The sequence below is a fragment of the Pseudophryne corroboree genome, chromosome 4 (genome assembly GCF_028390025.1).
Source record: "Pseudophryne corroboree isolate aPseCor3 chromosome 4, aPseCor3.hap2, whole genome shotgun sequence".
NCBI classification, from domain to species: Eukaryota; Metazoa; Chordata; class Amphibia; order Anura; family Myobatrachidae; genus Pseudophryne; species Pseudophryne corroboree.
Window position 1 is genome coordinate 881729499 of NC_086447.1, and position 21580 is coordinate 881751078.

At 46.5% G+C, this 21580-nt stretch overlaps 1 protein-coding gene across 1 annotated transcript in view; it reads right to left on the reverse strand.

Annotated features, from left to right (window-relative positions):
- The window catches only part of ZFAND3 (zinc finger AN1-type containing 3), a 363579-nt gene that overhangs the window by 102073 nt on the left and 239926 nt on the right, over window positions 1-21580 (reverse strand). Inside the window, exon 4 of the mRNA XM_063918865.1 lies at window positions 2925-2990. Coding sequence (XP_063774935.1) covers window positions 2925-2990 — 66 coding nt within the window. The remainder of the gene's footprint in view (window positions 1-2924; window positions 2991-21580) is intronic.

Here is a 21580-nt window from a genome sequence, read left to right on the forward strand (position 1 = left end):
TTAATACGCCTTTTCTTCGTAGAAGAACCATCATTTCGGTCATTACCTTGGTAAAGACCCGAGGGGCCGTGGACAACCCAAACGGCAGCGTTTGAAACTGATAATGACAGTCTTGTATCACGAACCTGAGATACCCTTGGTGTGAGGGGTAAATCGGGACATGTAGATAAGCATCTTTTATGTCCAAGGACACCATGAAGTCTCCTTCTTCCAGATTCGCTATCACTGCTCTGAGTGACTCCATCTTGAACTTGAATTTCTTTATGTACAGGTTCAAGGATTTCAGATTTAGAATAGGCCTTACCGAACCGTCCGGTTTCGGTACCACAAATAGTGTGGAATAATACCCCTTTCCCTGTTGTAGGAGGGGTACCTTGACTATCACCTGCTGAGAATACAGCTTGTGAATGGCTTCCAAAACCGACGTCCTTTCTGAGGGAGACGTTGGTAAAGCAGACTTTAGGAACCGGCGAGGGGGAGACCTTTCGAACTCCAGCATGTAACCCTGAGATACTATCTGCAGGACCCACGGGTCCACTTGTGAGTGAACCCATTGATTGCTGAAAATCTTGAGTCGACCCCCCACCGTTCCTGAGTCCGCTTGTAAAGCCCCAGCGTCATGCTGATGGCTTTGTAGAAGCCGGGGCGGGCTTCTGTTCCTGGGCAGGGGCTGCTTGCTGCCCTTTCTTACCCTTTCCTCTGCCTCGCGGCAGATAAGACTGTCCTTTTGGTCGCTTTTTATAGGAGCGAAAGGACTGCGGCTGAAAAGACGGTGTCTTTTTCTGTTGGGAGGGGGTCTGAGGTAAAAAAGTGGATTTGCCGGCAGTTGCCGTGGCCACCAGGTCCGAAAGACCGACCCCAAACAATTCCTCTCCTTTATATGGCAATACTTCCATATGCCTCTTGGAATCCGCATCACCTGACCACTGTCGCGTCCATAAACTTCTTCTGGCAGATATGGACATCGCGCTTACTCTTGATGCTAGAGTACAAACATCCCTCTGAGCATCTCGCATATAAAGGAAAGCATCCTTTAATTGCTCTAGAGTCAATAAAATACTGTCCCTATCCAGGGTATCAATATTTTCAGTCAGAGAATCCAACCACACTACCCCAGCACTGCACATCCAGGCTGAGGCTATTGCCGGTCGCAGTATAACACCAGTATGTGTGTATATACTCTTCAGTGTAGTTTCCAGCCTCCTATCTGCTGGATCCTTGAGGGCGGCCGTATCAGGAGACGGCAACGCCACTTGCTTTGATAAACGTGTGAGCGCCTTATCCACCCTAGGGGGTGTTTCCCAGCGCGCCCTAACCTCTGGTGGGAAAGGGTATAATGCCAATAACTTCTTGGAAATTAGCAGTTTTCTATCGGGGTTAACCCACGCTTCATCACACACGTCATTCAATTCCTCTGATTCTGGAAAAAATACAGGTAGTTTTTTCACCCCCCACATAATACCCCTTTTTGAGGTACCAGCAGTATCAGAGATCTGCAAAGCCTCCTTCATTGCCGTGATCATATAACGTGTGGCCCTATTGGAAAATACGTTTGTTTCTTCACCGTCGACACTAGATTCATCTGTGTCGGTACCCGTGTCGACTGACTGAGGTAAAGGACGTTTTACAGCCCCTGACGGTGTCTGAGACGCCTGAACCGGTACTAACTGGTTTGCCGGGCGTCTTATTTCGTCAACTGACTTTTGTAATGTGCTGACATTATCACGTAATTCCATAACTAAAGCCATCCATTCCGGTGTCGACTCCCTAGGGGGTGACATTACCATCATCGGCAATTGCTCTGCCTCCACACCAACATCGTCCTCATACATGTCGACACACACGTACCGACACACAGCAGCCACACAGGGAATGCTCTAATCGAAGACAGGACCCCCTAGCCCTTTGGGGAGACAGAGGGAGAGTTTGCCAGCACACACCAAAAGCGCTATAAATGTATATAAACAACCCTAGAAGGTGTTGTTTACTATATATGCGCTCTTAATATATAAATATCGCCAATTTATGCCCCCCTTCTCTTTGTTACCCTGTTTCTGTAGTGCAGTGCAGGGGAGAGACCTGGGAGCCTTCCTCACCAGCGGAGCTGAGCAGGAAAATGGCGCTGAGTGCTGAGGAGAATAAGCTCCGCCCCTTTTTCGGCGGGCTTTTCCCCGGTTTTTAAGAAACTGGCCTGGGTTAAAATACATACATATAGCCTTAATGGCTATATGTGATGTATTTATTTTGCCACTAAAGGTAATTATATTGCTGCCCAGGGCGCCCCCAGCAGCGCCCTGCACCCTCCGTGACTGAGTCAGTGAGCCGTGTGACAACAATGGCGCACAGCTGCCGTGCTGTGCGCTACCTTCAAGAAGACTGAGGAGTCTTCTGCCGCCTGCTTTCCGGACCTCCGTTCTGCCGTCTCTTCAGCGTCTGTAAGGGGGATCGGCGGCGCGGCTCCGGGACGAACCCCAGGCTGACCTGTGTTCCGACTCCCTCTGGAGCTAAGTGTCCAGTAGCCTAAGACTCCAATCCATCCTGCACGCAGGTAAGTTGGAAATCTCTCCCCTAAGTCCCTCGATGCAGTGATCCTGTTGCCAGCAGGAATCACTGAGATTGAAACCTAAAAAAAAACTTTTCTAAACAGCTCTTTAGGAGAGCCACCTAGATTGCACCCTCTCGGACGGGCACAAAAACCTAACTGAGGCTTGGAGGAGGGTCATAGGGGGAGGAGCCAGTACGCACCATGTGACCTAAAAGCTTTTTTAGATGTGCCCTGTCTCCTGCGGAGCCCGCTATTCCCCATGGTCCTGACGGAGTCCCAGCATCCACTAGGACGTTAGAGAAAACTCATTATAACACTAGAGTTCCCACGCTCTGCCATGCATTTATCGCCCTGCAGCCAATCAGCGTCCGCCCCTTACCTGAGTCACAGGATCTTTTGGTTGGCGTGGTTATAGAGACGTGAGCTGTATCTGTGCAGGGCCCACCTGGAAACCAGAGAGAGGACAATGATTGGTGATATAAGATATACACACACCAGGTGTGTGGAAGGTATAATATTTACATACACAATATGCAGTACAGGTCACCTGGTACATTAGAACAAGATTCCATATCAGTTTGAAGTGTAAGGATCAGGTACTGTAATGATTTATGTCCACATTGAGTCCTGGCTGGGACCAACAGTTACCTGAAGCCAAGAGCAGGTGTGCACAATTTATTAGTAGACCGCTTTAGATTAAAGAGCAGGATACCGCCATCTAGGCCATGACTAGACAAAACCGGTGTTACTCCCGTTCTCATCATCATTAATGATCCAATACTTGAGCTTTGAAATAGGAAAACAACAAGTCCTGTGTAACATGATTGCTTTGCCATAACTTTTTGGTGCAACGTACAGTACTGCAACTTAACCTACAGTCACCTGAGCAGAGGTGGTGCAATCCCTCATGCAGGAACTATACTGGAAGTGATAAATGTGAACGGAGACACAAAATGTAAGAGAGCGAGGACAATGCTTTGTGCCTGTTTTGAACATAGCAGAGGCTTATCAGGTCTTTAGAGCTCCTGAAATGAGAGAAATGCCAGATTTGTAATGCAAATTGCCTAATGAAGCAGCAGGAGGCAGCGCAGTTTATTTCTGGCGCGGAGATTGACGTTGTTCATTAATACTGCTCATGCTGTGAGATGTGCTAGGCTTTCCCTAAACATGAACTCACCTGGATTCTCTGTGCCCATTGCCCAGCTTCTGGGACAGATGCGCTTATGTTCTCACTAATGGGGCCACAACGGACTTGGGGAGCAGCACACCAGGGAAATCTAATTATCCAGGGTTTGTGATCGCCTTTTCCCTTCCAGAAAAATCACACTATTAGAACATATTCTAGAACATAAAACAGTGCCCCGGACCAAAAGAGAAATCAGCAGTCGCATCCAGGAGGGATCCGTTGGTCTATATTACATACAGGTAAAAGTGGGTACTGCGATAGAACACTTTTCTAAAACTACCAGACCTCTGCTTCCTTCCTGACACCATTCAGAAGACTCAGCACTGCGGGTAATCCAGCATCCCCGTATATTTGTGTTCCACACAGTCATGGTTAGTCATATGGTGGATGCAAAGTGGCATCTCCTAAATGGGGGTACTCACGGAGCGATATTCTAAGCAATCTATCAGCATGATCGCTCCGTGTGTAGCCCCCTCAGCGATAGCGATGCGCGGCCCCGCATATCGCTATCGCTGCTGCTAGATTGGCCTGCATGCAGGCCAATCTAGCGGGTCGCTCACTTCACCCGCTGGGTGAAATGAGCGCCCCCCCCCCCCGTCTCCCCCAGCACGCTCAGCACAGATCGCGCTGTGCTGAGCGGCAGGAGAGATGTGTGCTGAGCGGTTCGCTCAGCACACATCTCTCCTGCATCGGCCCGTGGGAACTGGGCTTAGTCACCATTAATGTTATCATAAGGGATATCGTACAGTATGCTAAACTCATGTCGAACCACAAAGAATACGAATGTAAGCATAGACAGTGACAGCCTCCTCTGAACGGCATGGCAGTCCCGTAATTAAGCAAAAGCTAAATGCAAGATGATTCATTATAAAGTACAGACATATACTGTACATTATGTTAAAAGTTTCATGAGCTTATGTTACCCTGGGTATTGGAGCAAAAAAGAAAATATAAAGAGGCTTGCTAGAATCTTAGTGGCAGACTCCGTTCCTGGTGCTAATTAGAAATGGACATGATATAACTGCACCAAACCTGCAGCTAGTCCATATATTACTGTTGCTAGTCTGGCAATAAAAAAAAAATCAAAATAACCAGGGTTGGCTTGTTGAAACCATTATTTAAACCAAATTTTTTTTTTTTTTTTTTTTTTTTTTTATAAAATCCACTCTGGGTTTTTTATTATGCTGTTAGTACAGGCATGGCGTTGTGACTTATTAAAAAAAAAAAAGCATATTATATTAAAGAAAAAGTGTTTTTATTAAAAATGTTTAATGCCCAGTGATTATGCTCAACTCGTGTGTGTGTTTCCCTGAAAAGTGCTTCTGCATTTTACATTTTGTATTACTATTCACATTTATTTAATTATAATAAGACTAATGCTTAACTTGTTTTTATTTTCAATTTTATCTATCGATGAGTGTACTTTGTATGTACAGGTTGAGTATCCCATATCCAAATATTCCGAAATACGGACTTTTTTGAGTGAGAGTGAGATAGTGAAACCTTTGTTTTCTGATGGCTCAATGTACACAAACTTTGTTTAATATATAAAGTTATTAAAAATATTGTATTAAATGACCTTCAGGCTGTGTGTATAAGGTGTATATAATACATAAATGCATTCTGTGCTTAGATTTAGGTCCCATCACCATGATATCTCATTATGGTATGCAATTATTCCAAAATACGGAAAAATCCCATATCCAAAATACCTCTGGTCCAAAGCATTTTGGATAAGGGAGACTCAACCTGTATTAATATGTTTAGTCTATTTACATATTCAGATGTAATAGGAATAATAAGCAGTAAAAAAATAAGAATTTACTTACCGATAATTCTATTTCTCATAGTCCGTAGTGGATGCTGGGGACTCCGTAAGGACCATGGGGAATAGCGGCTCCGCAGGAGACTGGGCACATCTAAAGAAAGCTTTAGGACTAACTGGTGTGCACTGGCTCCTCCCCCTATGACCCTCCTCCAAGCCTCAGTTAGGATACTGTGCCCGGACGAGCGTACACAATAAGGAAGGATTTTGAATCCCGGGTAAGACTCATACCAGCCACACCAATCACACCGTATAACTTGTGATCCGAACCCAGTTAACAGTATGATAACAGAGGAGCCTCTGAAAAGATGGCTCCCAACAATAATAACCCGATTTTTGTAACAATAACTATGTACAAGTATTGCAGACAATCCGCACTTGGGATGGGCGCCCAGCATCCACTACGGACTATGAGAAATAGAATTATCGGTAAGTAAATTCTTATTTTCTCTAACGTCCTAAGTGGATGCTGGGGACTCCGTAAGGACCATGGGGATTATACCAAAGCTCCCAAACGGGCGGGAGAGTGCGGATGACTCTGCAGCACCGAATGAGAGAACTCCAGGTCCTCCTCAGCCAGGGTATCAAATTTGTAGAATTTAGCAAACGTGTTTGCCCCTGACCAAGTAGCTGCTCGGCAAAGTTGTAAAGCCGAGACCCCTCGGGCAGCCGCCCAAGATGAGCCCACTTTCCTTGTGGAACGGGCTTTTACAGATTTTAGCTGTGGCAGGCCTGCCACAGAATGTGCAAGCTGAATTGTACTACAAATCCAACGAGCAATAGTCTGCTTAGAAGCAGGAGCACCCAGCTTGTTGGGTGCATACAGGATAAACAGCGAGTCAGATTTCCTGACTCCAGCCGTCCTGGAAATATTTTCAGGGCCCTGACAACATCCAGCAACTTGGATTCCTCCAAGTCCCTAGTAGCCGCAGGCACCACAATAGGTTGGTTCAGGTGAAAACGCTGGAACCACCTTAGGGAGAAACTGAGGACGAGTCCTCAATTCCGCCCTGTCCGAATGGAAAATCAGATAAGGGCTTTTACAGGATACAGCTGCCAATTCTGACACGCGCCTGGCCCAGGCCAGGGCCAACAGCATGACCACTTTCCATGTGAGATATTTTAACTCCACAGATTTAAGTGGTTCAAACCAATGTGACTTTTGGAACCCAAACTACATTGAGATCCCAAATTGCCACTGGAGGCACAAAAGGAGGCTGTATATGCAGTACCCCTTTTACAAACGTCTAAACTTCAGGGACTGAAGCTAGTTCTTTTTTGGAAGAAAATTGACAGGGCCGAAATCTGAACCTTAATGGACCCCAATTTCAGGCCCATAGACACTCCTGTTTGCAGGAAATGTAGGAATCGACCCAGTTGAATTTCCTCCGTCGGGCCTTACTGGCCTCGCACTACGCAACATATTTTCGCCAATTGCGGTGATAATGTTTTTGCGGTTACATCCTTCCTGGCTTTAGATCAGGATATGGATGACTTCATCCGGAATGCCTTTTTTCCTTCAGGATCCGGTGTTCAACCGGCATGCCGTCAAACGCAGCCGCGGTAAGTCTTGGAACAGACAGGGTCCTTGCTGGAGCAGGTACCTTCTTAGAGGTAGAGGCCACGGACCCTCCGTGAGCATCTCTTGAAGTTCCGGTTACCAAGTCCTTCTTGGCCAATCCGGAGCCACGAATATAGTGCTTTCTCCTCTCCATCTTATCAATCTCAGTACCTTGGGTATGAGAGGCAGAGGAGGGAACACATACACTGACTGGTACACCCACGGTGTTACCGGAGCGTCTACAACTATTGCCTGAGGGTCTCTTGACCTGGCGCAATACCTGTCGAGTTTTTTAATCATGTGGACGACTTCTGGGTGAAGTCCCCACTCTCCCGGGTGGAGGTCGTGCTGAGGAAGTCTGCTTCCCAGTTGTCCACTCCCGGAATGAATACTGTTGACAGTGCTATCACATGATTTTCCGCCCAGCGAAGAATCCCTGCAGCTTCTGCCATTGCCCTCCTGCTTCTTGTGCCACCCTGTCTGTTTACGTGGGTGACTGCCATGATGTTGTCCGACTGGATCAACACCGGCTGACCTTGAAGCAGAGGTCTTGCTAAGCTTAGAGCATTGTAAATGGCCCTTAGCTTCAGGATATTTATGTGAAGTGATGTATCCAGGCTTGACCCTAAGCCCTGGATATTCCTTCCCTGTGTGACTGCTCCCCAGCCTCGCAGGCTGGCATCCGTGGTCACCAGGACCCAGTCCTGAATGCCGAATCTGCGGCCCTCTAGAAGATGAGCACTCTGCAACCACCACAGGCTGGATACCCTTGTCCTTGGTGACAGGGTTATCCGCTGATGCATCTGAAAATGCGACCCGGACCATTTGTCCAGTAGGTTCCACTGGAAAGTTCTTGCGTGGAATCTAACGAATGGGATTGCTTCGGAGGAAGCCACCATTTTTACCCAGAACCCTTGTGCATTGATGCACTGAGACTTGGTTCGGTTTTAGGAGGTTCCTGATTAGCTCGGATAACTCCCTGGCTTTCTCTTCCGGGAGAAACACCTTTTTTCTGGACTGTGTCCAGGATCATCCCTAGGAAACAGAAGACAAGTCGTCGGAACCAGCTGCGATTTTGGAATATTGAGAATCCAATCGTGCTGCCGCAACACTACCTGAGATAGTGCTACACCGACCTCCAACTGTTCCCTGGATCTTACCCTTATCAGGGAATCGTCCAAGTAAGGGATAACTAAAATTCCCTTCCTTCGAAGGGATATCATTTCGGCCATTACCTTGGTAAAGACCCGGGGTGCCGTGGACCATCCCTACGGCAGCGTCTGAACTGATAGTGACAGTTCTGTACCATAACCTGAGGTACCCTTGGTGAGAAGGGTAAATTTTGACATGAAGGTAAGCATCCTTGATGTCCCGAGACATCATGTAGTCCCCTTCTTCCAGGTTCGCAATCACTGCTCTGAGTGACTCAATCTTGAATTTGAACCTCTGTATGTAAGTGTTCAAAGATTTTAGATTTTAGATTTAGAATCGGTCTCACCGAGCCGTCTGGCTTCGGTACCACAATAGTGTGGAATAATACCCCGTTCCCTGTTGCAGGAGGGGTACCTTGATTATCACCTGCTGGGAATACAGCTTGTGAATGGCTTCCAAAACTGCCTCCCTGTCAGAGGGAGACGTCGGTAAAGCCGACTTTTGGAAACGGCGAGGGGGAGACGTCTCGAATTCCAATATGTACCCCTGAGATATTACCTTAAGGATCCAGGGGTCTACTTGCGAGTGAGCCCACTGCGCACTGAAATTCATTGAGAATGGGCCCCCACCGTGCCTGAGCTTGTAAAGCCCCAGCGTCATACTGAAGGCTTGGCAGAGGCGGGAAAGGGTTTCTGTTCCTGGGAACTGGCTGATCTCTGCAGCCTTTTTCCTCTCCCTCTGTCACGAGCAGAAAAGAGGAACCTTTTGTCCGCTTGCCAACAAAGGACTGCGCCTGATAATACGGCGTCTTATTTTGAGAGGCGACCTGGGGTACAAACGTGGATTTCCCAGCTGTTGCCGTGGCCACCAGGTCTAAAAGACCGACCCCAAATGTCCCCTTTCAAAGGCAATACTTCCAAATGCCGTTTGGAATCCGCATCACCTGACCATTTTACTGGTAGAATTGGACAACGCACTTATACTTGATGCCAGTCGGCAATTATTCCGCTGTGCATCATGCATATATAGAAATGCATCTTTTAAATGCTCTATAGGCAATAATATACTATCCTAATATTTCCAGTCAGGGAATCCGACATGCCCACCCAGCACTGCACCTCCAGGCTGAGGCGATAGCTGGTCGCAGTATAACACCAGTATGTGTGTAAATACCTTTTTGGATACCCTCCTGCTTTCTATCAGCAGGATCCTTAAGGGCGGCCATCTCATGAGAGGGTAGAGCCCTTGTTCTTACAAGCGTGTGAGCGCCTTATCCCACCTAGGGGGTGTTTCCCAACGCACCCTAACCTCTGGCAGGAAAGGGTATGCAGCCAATACTTTTTAAGAAATTATCAATTGTTATCGGGGGGAAACCCACGCATCATCACACACCTCATTTTATTTCTCAGATTCAGGAAAACTACAGGTAGTTTTTCCCTCACCGAACATAATACCCCTTTTTGGTGGTACTCGTATAATCAAAAATGTATAAAAACATTTGCCATTGTCTCAATCATGTAACGTGTGGCCCTACTGGAAATCACGGTTGTCTCTTCACCGTCGACACAGGAGTCAGTATCCGTGTCGGCGTCTGTATCTGCCATCTGAGGTAACGGCCGCTTTAGAGCCCCTGACGGCCTATGAGACGTCTGGACAGGCACAAGCTGAGTAGCCGGCTGTCTCATGTCAACCACTGTTTTTTTATATAGAGCTGACACTGTCACGTAATTTTCAACAGTACATCCACTCAGGTGTCAACCCCCTAGGGGGTGACATCACTGTTACAGACACTCTGCTCCGTCTCCACATCATTTTTCTCCTCATACATGTCGACACAAACGTACCGACACACAGCACACACACAGGGAATGCTCTGATAGAGGACAGGACCCCACTAGCCCTTTGGGGAGACAGAGGGAGAGTATGCCAGCACACACCAGAGCGCTATATATATACAGGGATAACCTTATATAAGTGTTTTTCCCCTTATAGCTGCTGTATGTTTTAATACTGCGCCTAAATAGTGCCCCCCTCTCTTTTTTTAACCCTTTCTGTAGTGCAGGGAAGAGCCAGGGAGCTTCCCTCCAACTGAGCTGTGAGGGAAAATGGCGCCAGTGTGCTCAGGAGATAGGCTCCGCCCCCTTTTTGGCGGCCTTATCTCCCGGTTTTTTGTATATTCTGGCAGGGGTTAAATGCATCCATATAGCCCAGGAGCTATATGTGATGCATTTTTTGCCATGTAAGGTATTTCTGTCATGTTTTATTGCGTCTCAGGGCGCCCCCCCCAGCGCCCTGCACCCTCAGTGACCGGAGTGTGAAGTGTGCTGAGAGCAATGGCGCACAGCTGCAGTGCTGTGCGCTACCTTATTTGAAGACAGGAACGTCTTCTGCCGCCGCTTTCTCCGGACCTCTTCGCTCTTCTGGCTCTGTAAGGGGGCCGACAGCGCGGCTCCGGGACCCATCCAGGCTGAACCTGTGATCGTCCCTCTGGAGCTAATGTCCAGTAGCCAAGAAGCCCAATCCACTCTGCACGCAGGTGAGTTCGCTTCTTCTCCCCTTAGTCCCTCGATGCAGTGAGCCTGTTGCCAGCAGGTCTCACTGAAAATAACAAACCTAAACTAAAACTTTCACTAAGAAGCTCAGGAGAGCCCCTAGTGTGCACCCTTCTCGTCGGGCACAGAAATCTAACTGAGGCTTGGAGGAGGGTCATAGGGGGAGGAGCCAGTGCACACCAGTTAGTCCTAAAGCTTTCTTTAGATGTGCCCAGTCTCCTGCGGAGCCGCTATTCCCCATGGTCCTTACGGAGTCCCCAGCATCCACTTAGGACGTTAGAGAAAATTGGTTTTATTGAAATATGTAAAATAAATCAAATCAAAGCCCAATAACATTATTAAGTGATACAAAGCATTAAAACATGGTTGATCGAGGTTTCTAATACATGATTCAATTTTCTTTTCATTAAAACATTGATGATAAAAAAAAAAAATGATGGTTTAAACAAAAAAACAATAAACAGGTTAAACCAAAAAAAGCAGGTTTGGTTGTATTTTTTTACAGTTTTTTTCTCCAACCCTGAAAAGAACCCACCCATAGAAAGAAAGAAAAAACCATGTCTGCCCTAGATACAGTATATGGTATATTCAATGCGCTTATAAAAATGTATGAAATAAATCTGCTTGCTATTATGTTTGGATCTGCCCAGCGACAACTGAATGAGCATTGGTCCTCGGGTGCAAATTTGTAAACGCAGGTTATGCGAGTGTGCCCCATAAACCGGGAGCCTGTGCAGCGCTCTCTCAATGCTCCGGCAGCTGCAGTTAAGGGGGGTACACACGGAGAGATCCGTTCTTAAAATCTAAGCAATCCGACTAGATTGCTTAGATTTTAAGCATGGATCTCTCGTGTGTATGCGACACAGCGATAGCGATGCGCAGCCCCCGCACGTCGTTATCGCCGGTGCTAGATTGGCCTGCATGCAGGCACAATCTAGCACACATTGCGCTGTGCTGAGCAGGAGGAGAGATGTGTGCTGAGCGGTATGTGACAGATCGCTCTGCACACATTTCTCCCCGTCTGTACTGCCTTCACAATAATCCTTGGTATGGCATGTGTTACCAAGTCCGCATTCACAGTGCATAGCATTTAGTGGACACTCTAGATGGAAAAATGCCGCACGCTACATCTTGCGTTCATCCACTGCAGCAGTTCTTATCACTATTCTGCGGTGTCTTCATTGCATGTGCACACTAGGGATTCTTCTTGAAAAGTTTTTGTTCTGCTGTGGAATCTGGTTGCAAGTAACATTTGCTGGGCTTCATGCATTTTAAAAGTTAGGGCCGTGGTGGGAATCAAACCCACAACCTCAGTGCCATGAGGGAGTAATGCTAACCATTACACCATCCGTGCTGCTGTAAGTGGCCACAGAGAACTCTGTTGTAATGACAGGACAGTGAAAATCGTCCTCGTTCTAGACTTCTGTTTTGGCCCATTGTGGAGTAAGGAAACACATGACCCCCCATGATTACAGTACCCTGAAACACAGGTATGGATTGCACTGACCAAATGACATCATAGATCGCTGTACTGTGACCCAACATCTGGCTTCAGTTATTATACAAATATCTCCTTCCTTCCGGACATTGAGCAGCTCCACATATTACCAACGCCTCCATAGTGACAAAACTGCACCACAAATAAAACCTTTGACACTTTAATGTGCTATAAACTTTAATGATATTGTCAGACAAAATTTGTTTATTACTTTCAATGAGATCGCAGACGAATGTCTCTAATATACAATACAGCCAGAGGACTGAAGGACAGTATTTAAGTGGAAAGAGTTGTTTTAAATGCCTATAAAATTGGTCTATGGACAAACTACATTCTCATGGGATCGGTGCAGTTTTGCAAGGTGGAATTTCTCTTCTCTATAGCAGTATTTTTAAACTGGCCTGCAAATCAATGCTGGCCCACTTCCAAACAGGTCTATCGCTCCCTCATCACGTACACACTCTCAGGAGATCTTGTTAAGCCAACAGGCCAATTCAATGTATTCACTGCATAAGCGTGAAGCACGGATTTTACTGCAGACTGGTTAAGATAAATGGATAGCCCCAGTAACGGCTTCTATGTTGCAGCTTTGATAATTGGATGGCGTTTCAAACAGGGAGACAAATTAAAGTTGCTGTTTAACAACGCTTGCACAAGAAGCGGACTCTTTCAGTGCTGGCAACATGTGCGTGAACCATGACCTTCAGATGCTATATTTGCAGTAATGGGAGATGGAATCAAAATGAAAAGGTACAATATGAAGCATTTTCAGGCAGCCAGGCTTGTATAAAAGATTTCGGGTATACCTGTAGAAGGGTTAAACTCATTTATCTACAGTGTAAACTGAGGTGACAATGAAGATCACGCTTGTTAAGTGGGAGAGCTGTGTTTTGCAGACCTACTATATAATCAGCAATATTTCCGCTGGACCCAGAGCAATCTGCTGAGTACAGAGACTTTGGGACCTCATGCCTAGTTTTGCATAACTGCACCCAATCATTTGTAAAGATCTTCATGGATACGTAAACTAAAATAATTTGGTGTTTGCGCAAGGGGGTGGTGGGAAAACCTTGCCAAGAACGACTTGTGGTGACCAGTACACTTAGAGGGGTATTAAATTTTCGTCGATGCGTCATGCGTTTTCTGGTGTTTCTTTTTATCGGCTGAAAATAACCAGTTTCACTTTCGTTTTATCGCTGCTATCCAATTATCGTTGAGAATTAGAACTGCACCAGCGTTAGAATTGCACCAGCGTGGGGGGAAAAATGAGGTTTAATTTGAGGAGATGGAATTATTGCAATAAGCTGCAATGGTTGACAAACGCATAAATTTAGGGAGACGTTCTCAACTTTCCAGTTGGGTAAACTAGAATTGACCTCCCCACAAATAACCTGGTACAGTAGCTTGTGAAAAACACTTTTAAATGGATCGCTTTTGGAAGAAAAGTCCAGATTTATTTCTAATAATGTAATAAAAAGCTTCATACACAAGTGATATTATAGAACGACAATATGAGATTTCTATACATGGCATTCCCAACCTCGGTCCTCAAGGCACCGACCCCTTTTACATCACCAAAATAACCCGGATTTATTCCTGGGTTGTTGCCAAGTCGACCCGGGTCAAGGTACAGTGTGAAAAGCGCCAAAGTAAAAGTAGTATTTCAACCCGGGATAAAAGAAGTGTTAAACACGGGTTGGACCCGGGTCTTTGTGCAGTGTGAAAGCCTCTGACCCAGGATATTCAACCCGGGTCTCAGAAACAGGTGCTAATTGGCTGTTTATGTGTCTGCTCAGAGCAGTTCCAGCCCCTCCTTTTATTTTCTTTGAATCCTCATCAATGTGAGCTAGAAAAGTCAATTTTAAATCACACCACAGTGTTTAACATGGGTGACCCGGGTTCAGTGTGAAAGGCACCAACCCAGGAATAACCCGTGTTGAAACTTTAATATGAAAGAGTCTGGCTGCTCGGACCTGGGTTGGATCCAGGTTCGAAAGTCGGGTCCGATCTGGGTTTGCGATGTGAAAGCGGTATTACAGTGCAGGTTTTACGGATAGCCAGGCTTCAGTACACATGGCTGAATCAAAATAAACGGAGGTAATAGTTAAGCCACATGTGCTCAACCATGGACATCAATGAAAACTGGATAAAATCCAATAAAAAAAATCCAGAGATGGACTTCATGTATTAATGGATAGATCTCTCCATCCTGGCTGTAAAAAAAACACAGGTGCCCTTCATTTAATGCAGTAATCTGTCTAGTTTCTTAAATAGTCTGCCTTGTTGGGTTACCCTATTTTATTTGTAGACATTCAATGCATTTCATTCAACAACATGGGAGATATCCTATAAGCCGCAGCTAATTACCTTATCCAATTAGCTCCGATGTCGGCACTTATTAGGGATTTGGTTTTGGGCGAAATCAAATTGGCGATAAGAAGGCTTTATTTAACGAACACGGCTGTGAAACACACTGGTATGCAACTTTTGCAGATCCTATGTGCTTTCACACTAAAAAATTTTTATTTTTGTGGACAGAAAAAAAACAGGCTAATTGGATAACCTGGAAAAAAAAATTATTGGGGAAAAAGAATTGTGAAAAACAAGTTTTTTTGTGCCCAAAATTTTTGAAGGATAATTGGATACCCCCCCATATGTATGAAACTAGCCACAAAAGAAAAATGCATAATTTTCAGGTGCAGATTCTCTTATAAAAACATATACAGTATTTTGAATCGAGATTTTTACGGTTTTACAAAGATGGAGTAATGCCAAATCAGTGATGGTTGGAGGAACATGAAAAAACACCATTTGTTTCTAGTTCAATCTGTCATTTTGAATAAAACTGTTATTTAGGGTAAATGTTCACTGCTGGGAGAGGAGGTATAAGAAAATAAGAATTTACTTACCGATAATTCTATTTCTCGGAGTCCGTAGTGGATGCTGGGGTTCCTGAAAGGACCATGGGGAATAGCGGCTCCGCAGGAGACAGGGCACAAAAAAGTAAAGCTTTTACCAGATCAGGTGGTGTGCACTGGCTCCTCCCCCTATGACCCTCCTCCAGACTCCAGTTAGGTACTGTGCCCGGACGAGCGTACACAATAAGGGAGGCAATTTGAATCCCGGGTAAGACTCATACCAGCCACACCAATCACACCGTACAACTTGTGATCTAAACCCAGTTAACAGTATGATAACAGAAAGAGCCTCTTAAAGATGGCTCCTTAACAATATAACCCGAATTTGTTAACAATAACTATGTACAGTATTGCAGATAATCCGCACTTGGGATGGGCGCCCAGCATCCACTACGGACTCCGAGAAATAGAATTATCGGTAAGTAAATTCTTATTTTCTCTATCGTCCTAAGTGGATGCTGGGGTTCCTGAAAGGACCATGGGGATTATACCAAAGCTCCCAAACGGGCGGGAGAGTGCGGATGACTCTGCAGCACCGAATGAGAGAATTCCAAGTCCTCTTTTGCCAGGGTATCAAATTTGTAGAATTTTACAAACGTGTTTTCCCCCGACCACGTAGCTGCTCGACAGAATTGTAATGCCGAGACCCCTCGGGCAGCCGCCCAAGATGAGCCCACCTTCCTTGTGGAATGGGCCTTAACAGATTTAGGCTGTGGCAGGCCTGCCACAGAATGAGCAAGTTGAATTGTGTTACAAATCCAACGAGCAATCGTCTGCTTAGAAGCAGGGGCACCCAACTTGTTGGGTGCATATAGTATCAACAGCGAGTCAGATTTTCTGACTTCAGCCGTCCTTGAAATGTATATTTTTAAGGCTCTGACAACGTCCAACAACTTGGAGTCCTCCAAGTCGCCAGTGGCCGCAGGCACCACAATAGGTTGGTTCAGGTGAAACGCTGATACCACCTTAGGGAGAAAATGCGGACGAGTCCTCAGTTCTGCCCTATCCGAATGGAAGATTAGATAAGGGCTTTTATAAGATAAAGCCGCCAATTTAGATACTCTCCTGGCGGAAGCCAGGGCCAGTAACATAGTCACTTTCCATGTGAGATATTTAAAATCCACCTTTTTCAATGGTTCAAACCAATGGGATTTGAGGAAATCTAAAACTACATTTAGATCCCACGGTGCCACCGGAGGCACCACAGGAGGCTGTATATGCAGTACTCCTTTAACAAAAGTCTGTACCTCAGGAACTGAGGCCAATTCTTTTTGGAAGAATATTGACAGGGCCGAAATTTGAACCTTAATAGATCTCAATTTGAGACCCATAGACAATCCTGATTGTAGGAAATGTAGGAAACGACCCAGTTGAAATTCCTCCGTCGGAACACTCCGATCCTCGCACCACGCGACATATTTTCGCCAAATGCGGTGATAATGTTTCGCGGTGACTTCCTTCCTTGCCTTAATCAAGGTAGGAATGACTTCTTCTGGAATGCCTTTCCCTTTTAGGATCTGGCGTTCAACCGCCATGCCGTCAAACGCAGCCGCGGTAAGTCTTGAAAGAGACAGGGACCCTGTTGTAGCAGGTCCCTTCTCAGAAGTAGAGGGCACGGGTCGTCCGTGACCAACTCTTGAAGTTCCGGGTACCAAGTCCTTCTTGGCCAATCCGGAGCCACTAGTATTGTTCTTACTCCTCCTCACCGTATAATCTTCAATACCTTTGGTATGAGAGGCAGAGGAGGAAACACATATACTGATTTGTACACCCAAGGTGTTACCAGTGCGTCCACAGCTATTGCCTGTGGATCTCTTGACCTGGCGCAATACTTGTCCAGTTTCTTGTTGAGGCGAGACGCCATCATGTCTACCATTGGTCTTTCCCAACAGTTTATTAGCATGTGGAAGACTTCTGGATGAAGACCCCCCTCTCCCGGGTGAATATCGTGTCTGCTGAGGAAGTCTGCTTCCCAGTTGTCCACGCCCGGGAAGAACACTGCTGACAGTGCTATTACGTGATTCTCCGCCCAGCGAAGAATCTTGGCAGCTTCTGCCATTGCACTCCTGCTTCTTGTGCCGCCCTGTCTGTTTACATGGGCGACCGCCGTGATGTTGTCCGACTGAATCAACACCGGTTTTCCTTGCAGGAGTGGTTCCGCCTGGCTTAGAGCATTTTAGATTGCTCTTAGTACCAGAATGTTTATGTGAAGAGACTTTTCCAGGTTCGTCCATACCCCCTGGAAGTTTCTTCCTTGTGTGACTGCTCCCCAACCTCTCAGGCTGGCGTCCGAGGTCACCAGGATCAAATCCTGTATGCCGAATCTGCGGCCCTCCAATAGATGAGCCTTTTGCAACCACCACAGAAGATATACCCTTGTCCTTGGCGACAGGGTTATTCGCAGGTGCATCTGAGGATGCGACCCTGACCATTTGTCCAACAGATCCCTTTGGAAAATTCTTGCATGGAATCTGCCGAATGGAATTGCTTCGTAAAAAGCCACCATTTTTCCCAGGACTCTTGTGCATTGATGTACAGACACCTTTCCTGGTTTTAGGAGGTTCCTGACAGGTCGGATAACTCCTTGGCTTTTTCCTCGGGAAGAAAAACCTTTTTCTGAACCATGTCCAGAATCATCCCTAGGAACAGCAGACGTATCGTCGGAAAACAGCTGCGATTCTTGGAATATTTAGAATCCAGTCGTGCCGTCGAAGAACTACTTTAGATAGTGCTCTTCCGACCTCCAACTGTTCTCTGGAACTTGCCCTTTTTAGGTCGTGCAAGTAAGGGATAATTTAGATGCCTTTTTTCTTTGAAGAAACATCTTTTCGGCCATTACCTTGGTAAAAAGGCCCGGGGTGCCGTGGATAATTCAAACGGCATCGTCTGAAACTGATATTGACAGTTCTGTACCACGAACCAGAGGTACCCTTGATGAGAAGGACAAAATTTGGACATGGAGGTAATCCTTGATGTCCAGGGACACCATATAGTCCCCTTTTTTCCGGTTCGCTATCACTGCTCTGAGTGACTTTATCTCGATTTGAACCTTTTATGTAAGTGTTCAAAACATTTTAGATTTAGACTATGTGTCACCAAGCCGTCTGGCTTCAGTACCACCATATAGTGTGGAAAAATAATACCCTTTTCCTTGTCGTAGGAGGGGTACTTTGATTATCACCTGCTGGATATACAGCTTGTGAATTGTTTCCAATGCTGCCTCCCTGTCGGAGGGAGCCGTTGGTAAAGCAGACTTCAGGAACCTGCGAGGAGAAGATGTCTCGACTCTCCAATCTTTACCCCTGGGATAATACTCGTACGATCTAGGGGTCAACTTGCGAGTGATCCCACTGCGCCCTGAGACTCTTGAGACTACCCCCCCACCTTGAGTCCGCTTGCACGGCCCCAGCGTCATGCTGAGGACTTGGCAGACGCGGTGGAGGGCTTCTTTTCCTGGGAAAGGGCTGCCTGCTGCAGTCTACTTCCCTTACCTCTATGTCTGGGCAGATATGACTGGCCTTTTGCCTGCATGCCCTCATGGGAAAGGAAAGATTGAGGCTGAAAAGACGGTGTCTTTTTTAGCTGAGATGTAACTTGGGGTAAAAAAGGTTGGATTTCCCAGCTGTTGCTGTGGTCCCCAGGTCCGATGGACCGACCCCCAAATAACTCCTTCCCTTTATACAGCAATACTTCCATCTGCCGTATGGGATCTGTATCACCTGACCACTGTCGTGTCCCTGACATCTTCTGGGAGATATGGACAACGCACTTATCTTGATGCCAGAGAGCAAATATCCCTCTGTGCATCTCACATACATATATATAGAATGCATCCTATTAAATGCTCTACATGAATAAAATATTTTCAGTCAGGGAATCCGACCAAGCCAACCCAGCACTGCATCTCCAGGCTGATGGCGATCGCTGGTCGCAGTATAACCACCGTATGTGTGTATATACTTTTTAGGATATTTTTCCAGCTTCCTATCAGCTGGCTCCTTGAGGGCGGCCGTATCTGGAGACGGTAACGCCACTTGATAAGCGTGTGAGCGCCTTATCACCCTAAGGGGTGTTTCCCAACGTACCCTAATTTCTGGCGGGAAAGGGTATAACGCCAATATTTGCTATCGGGGTAACCCTACGCATCATCACACACTTCATTTTATTTTATCTGATTCAGGAAAAACTACAGGTAGTTTTTTCCACTCCCACATAATACCCTTTCTTGTGGTACTTGTAGTATCAGAAACACGTAACACCTCCTTCATTGCCCTTAACGTGTGGCCCTAATGAGAAATACGTTTGTTTATTCACCGTCGACACTGTATTCAGTGTCCGTGTCTGTGTCTGTGTCGACCGACTGAGGTAAATGGGCGTTTTTAAAACCCCTGACGGTGTTTCTGAGACGCCTGGACCGGTCCTAATAGATTGTCGGCCGTCTCATGTCGTCAACCGACCTTGCAGCGTGTTGACATTCTCACGTAATTCTCTAAATAAGCCATCCATTCCGGTGTCGACTCCCTAGAGAGTGACATCACCATTACAGGCAATTTCTCCGCCTCCTCACCAACATCGTCCTCATACATGTCGACACACACGTGCCGACACACAGCACACACACCGGGAATGCTCTGACAGAGGACAGGACCCACTAGCCCTTTGGGGAGACAGAGGGAGAGTCTGCCAGCACACACCAAAAACGCTATAATTATATAGGGACAACCTTATATAAGTGTTTCTCCCTTATAGCATCTTTTATATATATACAATATCGCCAAAATCAGTGCCCCCCCTCTCTGTTTTAACCCTGTTTCTGTAGTGCAGTGCAGGGGAGAGCCTGGGAGCCTTCTCTCCAGCTTTTCTGTGAGAGAAAATGGCGCTGTGTGCTGAGGAGATAGGCCCCGCCCCTTTTACGGCGGGCTCGTCTCCCGCTATTTTTGAAGTTAGGCAGGGGTTAAATATCTCCATATAGCCTCTGTGGGCTATATGTGAGGTATTTTTTGCCTCTAATAAGGTTTTTATTTGCCTCTCAGAGCGCCCCCCCCAGCGCTCTGCACCCTCAGTGACTGTTGTGTGAAGTGTGCTGAGAGGAAAATGGCGCACAGCTGCAGTGCTGTGCGCTACCTTTATGAAGACTCAGGAGTCTTCAGCCGCCGATTTTGGACCTCTTCTCTCTTCAGCGTCTGCAAGGGGGCCGGCGGCGCGGCTCCGGTGACCATCCAGGCTGTACCTGTGATCGTCCCTCTGGAGCTAGTGTCCAGTAGCCAAGCAGCAAATCCACTCTGCACGCAGGTGAGTTCACTACTTCTCCCCTAAGTCCCTCGTTGCAGTGATCCTGTTGCCAGCAGGACTCACTGTAAAGTAAAAAACCTAAGCTAAACTTTCTCTAAGCAGCTCTTTAGGAGAGCCACCTAGATTGCACCCTTCTCGTTCGGGCACAAAATCTAACTGGAGTCTGGAGGAGGGTCATAGGGGGAGGAGCCAGTGCACACCACCTGATCTGGTAAAAGCTTTACTTTTTTGTGCCCTGTCTCCTGCGGAGCCGCTATTCCCCATGGTCCTTTCAGGAACCCCAGCATCCACTTAGGACGATAGAGAAACTAATAGTATTGCCTGAATATTCTAAGCCTTCTAACGTGTGGGCACTGCTTACTGTATGTAAATGTAACTCATACTTGCCTACCTGACCCTCTCCATGAGGGAGAAAATGCTCTGTTCCTGGACTTTCCTGATAATGTATGATTGCCGTCACCTGTGGTGAAACACTTTTCTTATCAATTAACTAGCTCACCACAGGTGATGGCGATCATACATTACCAGGAAAGTCCAGGAACAGAGCATTTTCTCCCTCATGGAGAGGGTCAGGTAGGCAAGTATGATGTAACTAGCCCATAAAGTGCCAAACTAGTCTCAGCACAGGGGTGAAAAAAAACCCTCAACAGTGTAGAGCAGGGGAAGCCAAACCTGGTCCTCGAGAGCTACCAACAATTAACGTTTTCCAGGTCTCCTCACAGAATCACAAGTTAAGTAATTAGCTCCACCTGTGGATCTTTTAATATGTCAGTGAGTAATGACAGCACCTGTGCACCTGCTAGGTGAACTGGAAAACGTGAACTGTTGGTAGCTCTCGAGGACCAGGGTTGGCTGCCACTGGTGTAGAGCACAAACTCTGTCTCCAAACATGGAAAAAGCTGACCCTCAGTGTATGGAGTACTTTCTTTTTTCTGCACAAACGCGTTTTTATGTCCTCCATGTTTGCTTATTTGTCATTTATCCTCTGCACCAGTGGTTCTCAAACTCTGTTCTCAGGACCCCACACGGTCCATGTTTTGCAGGTCACCTG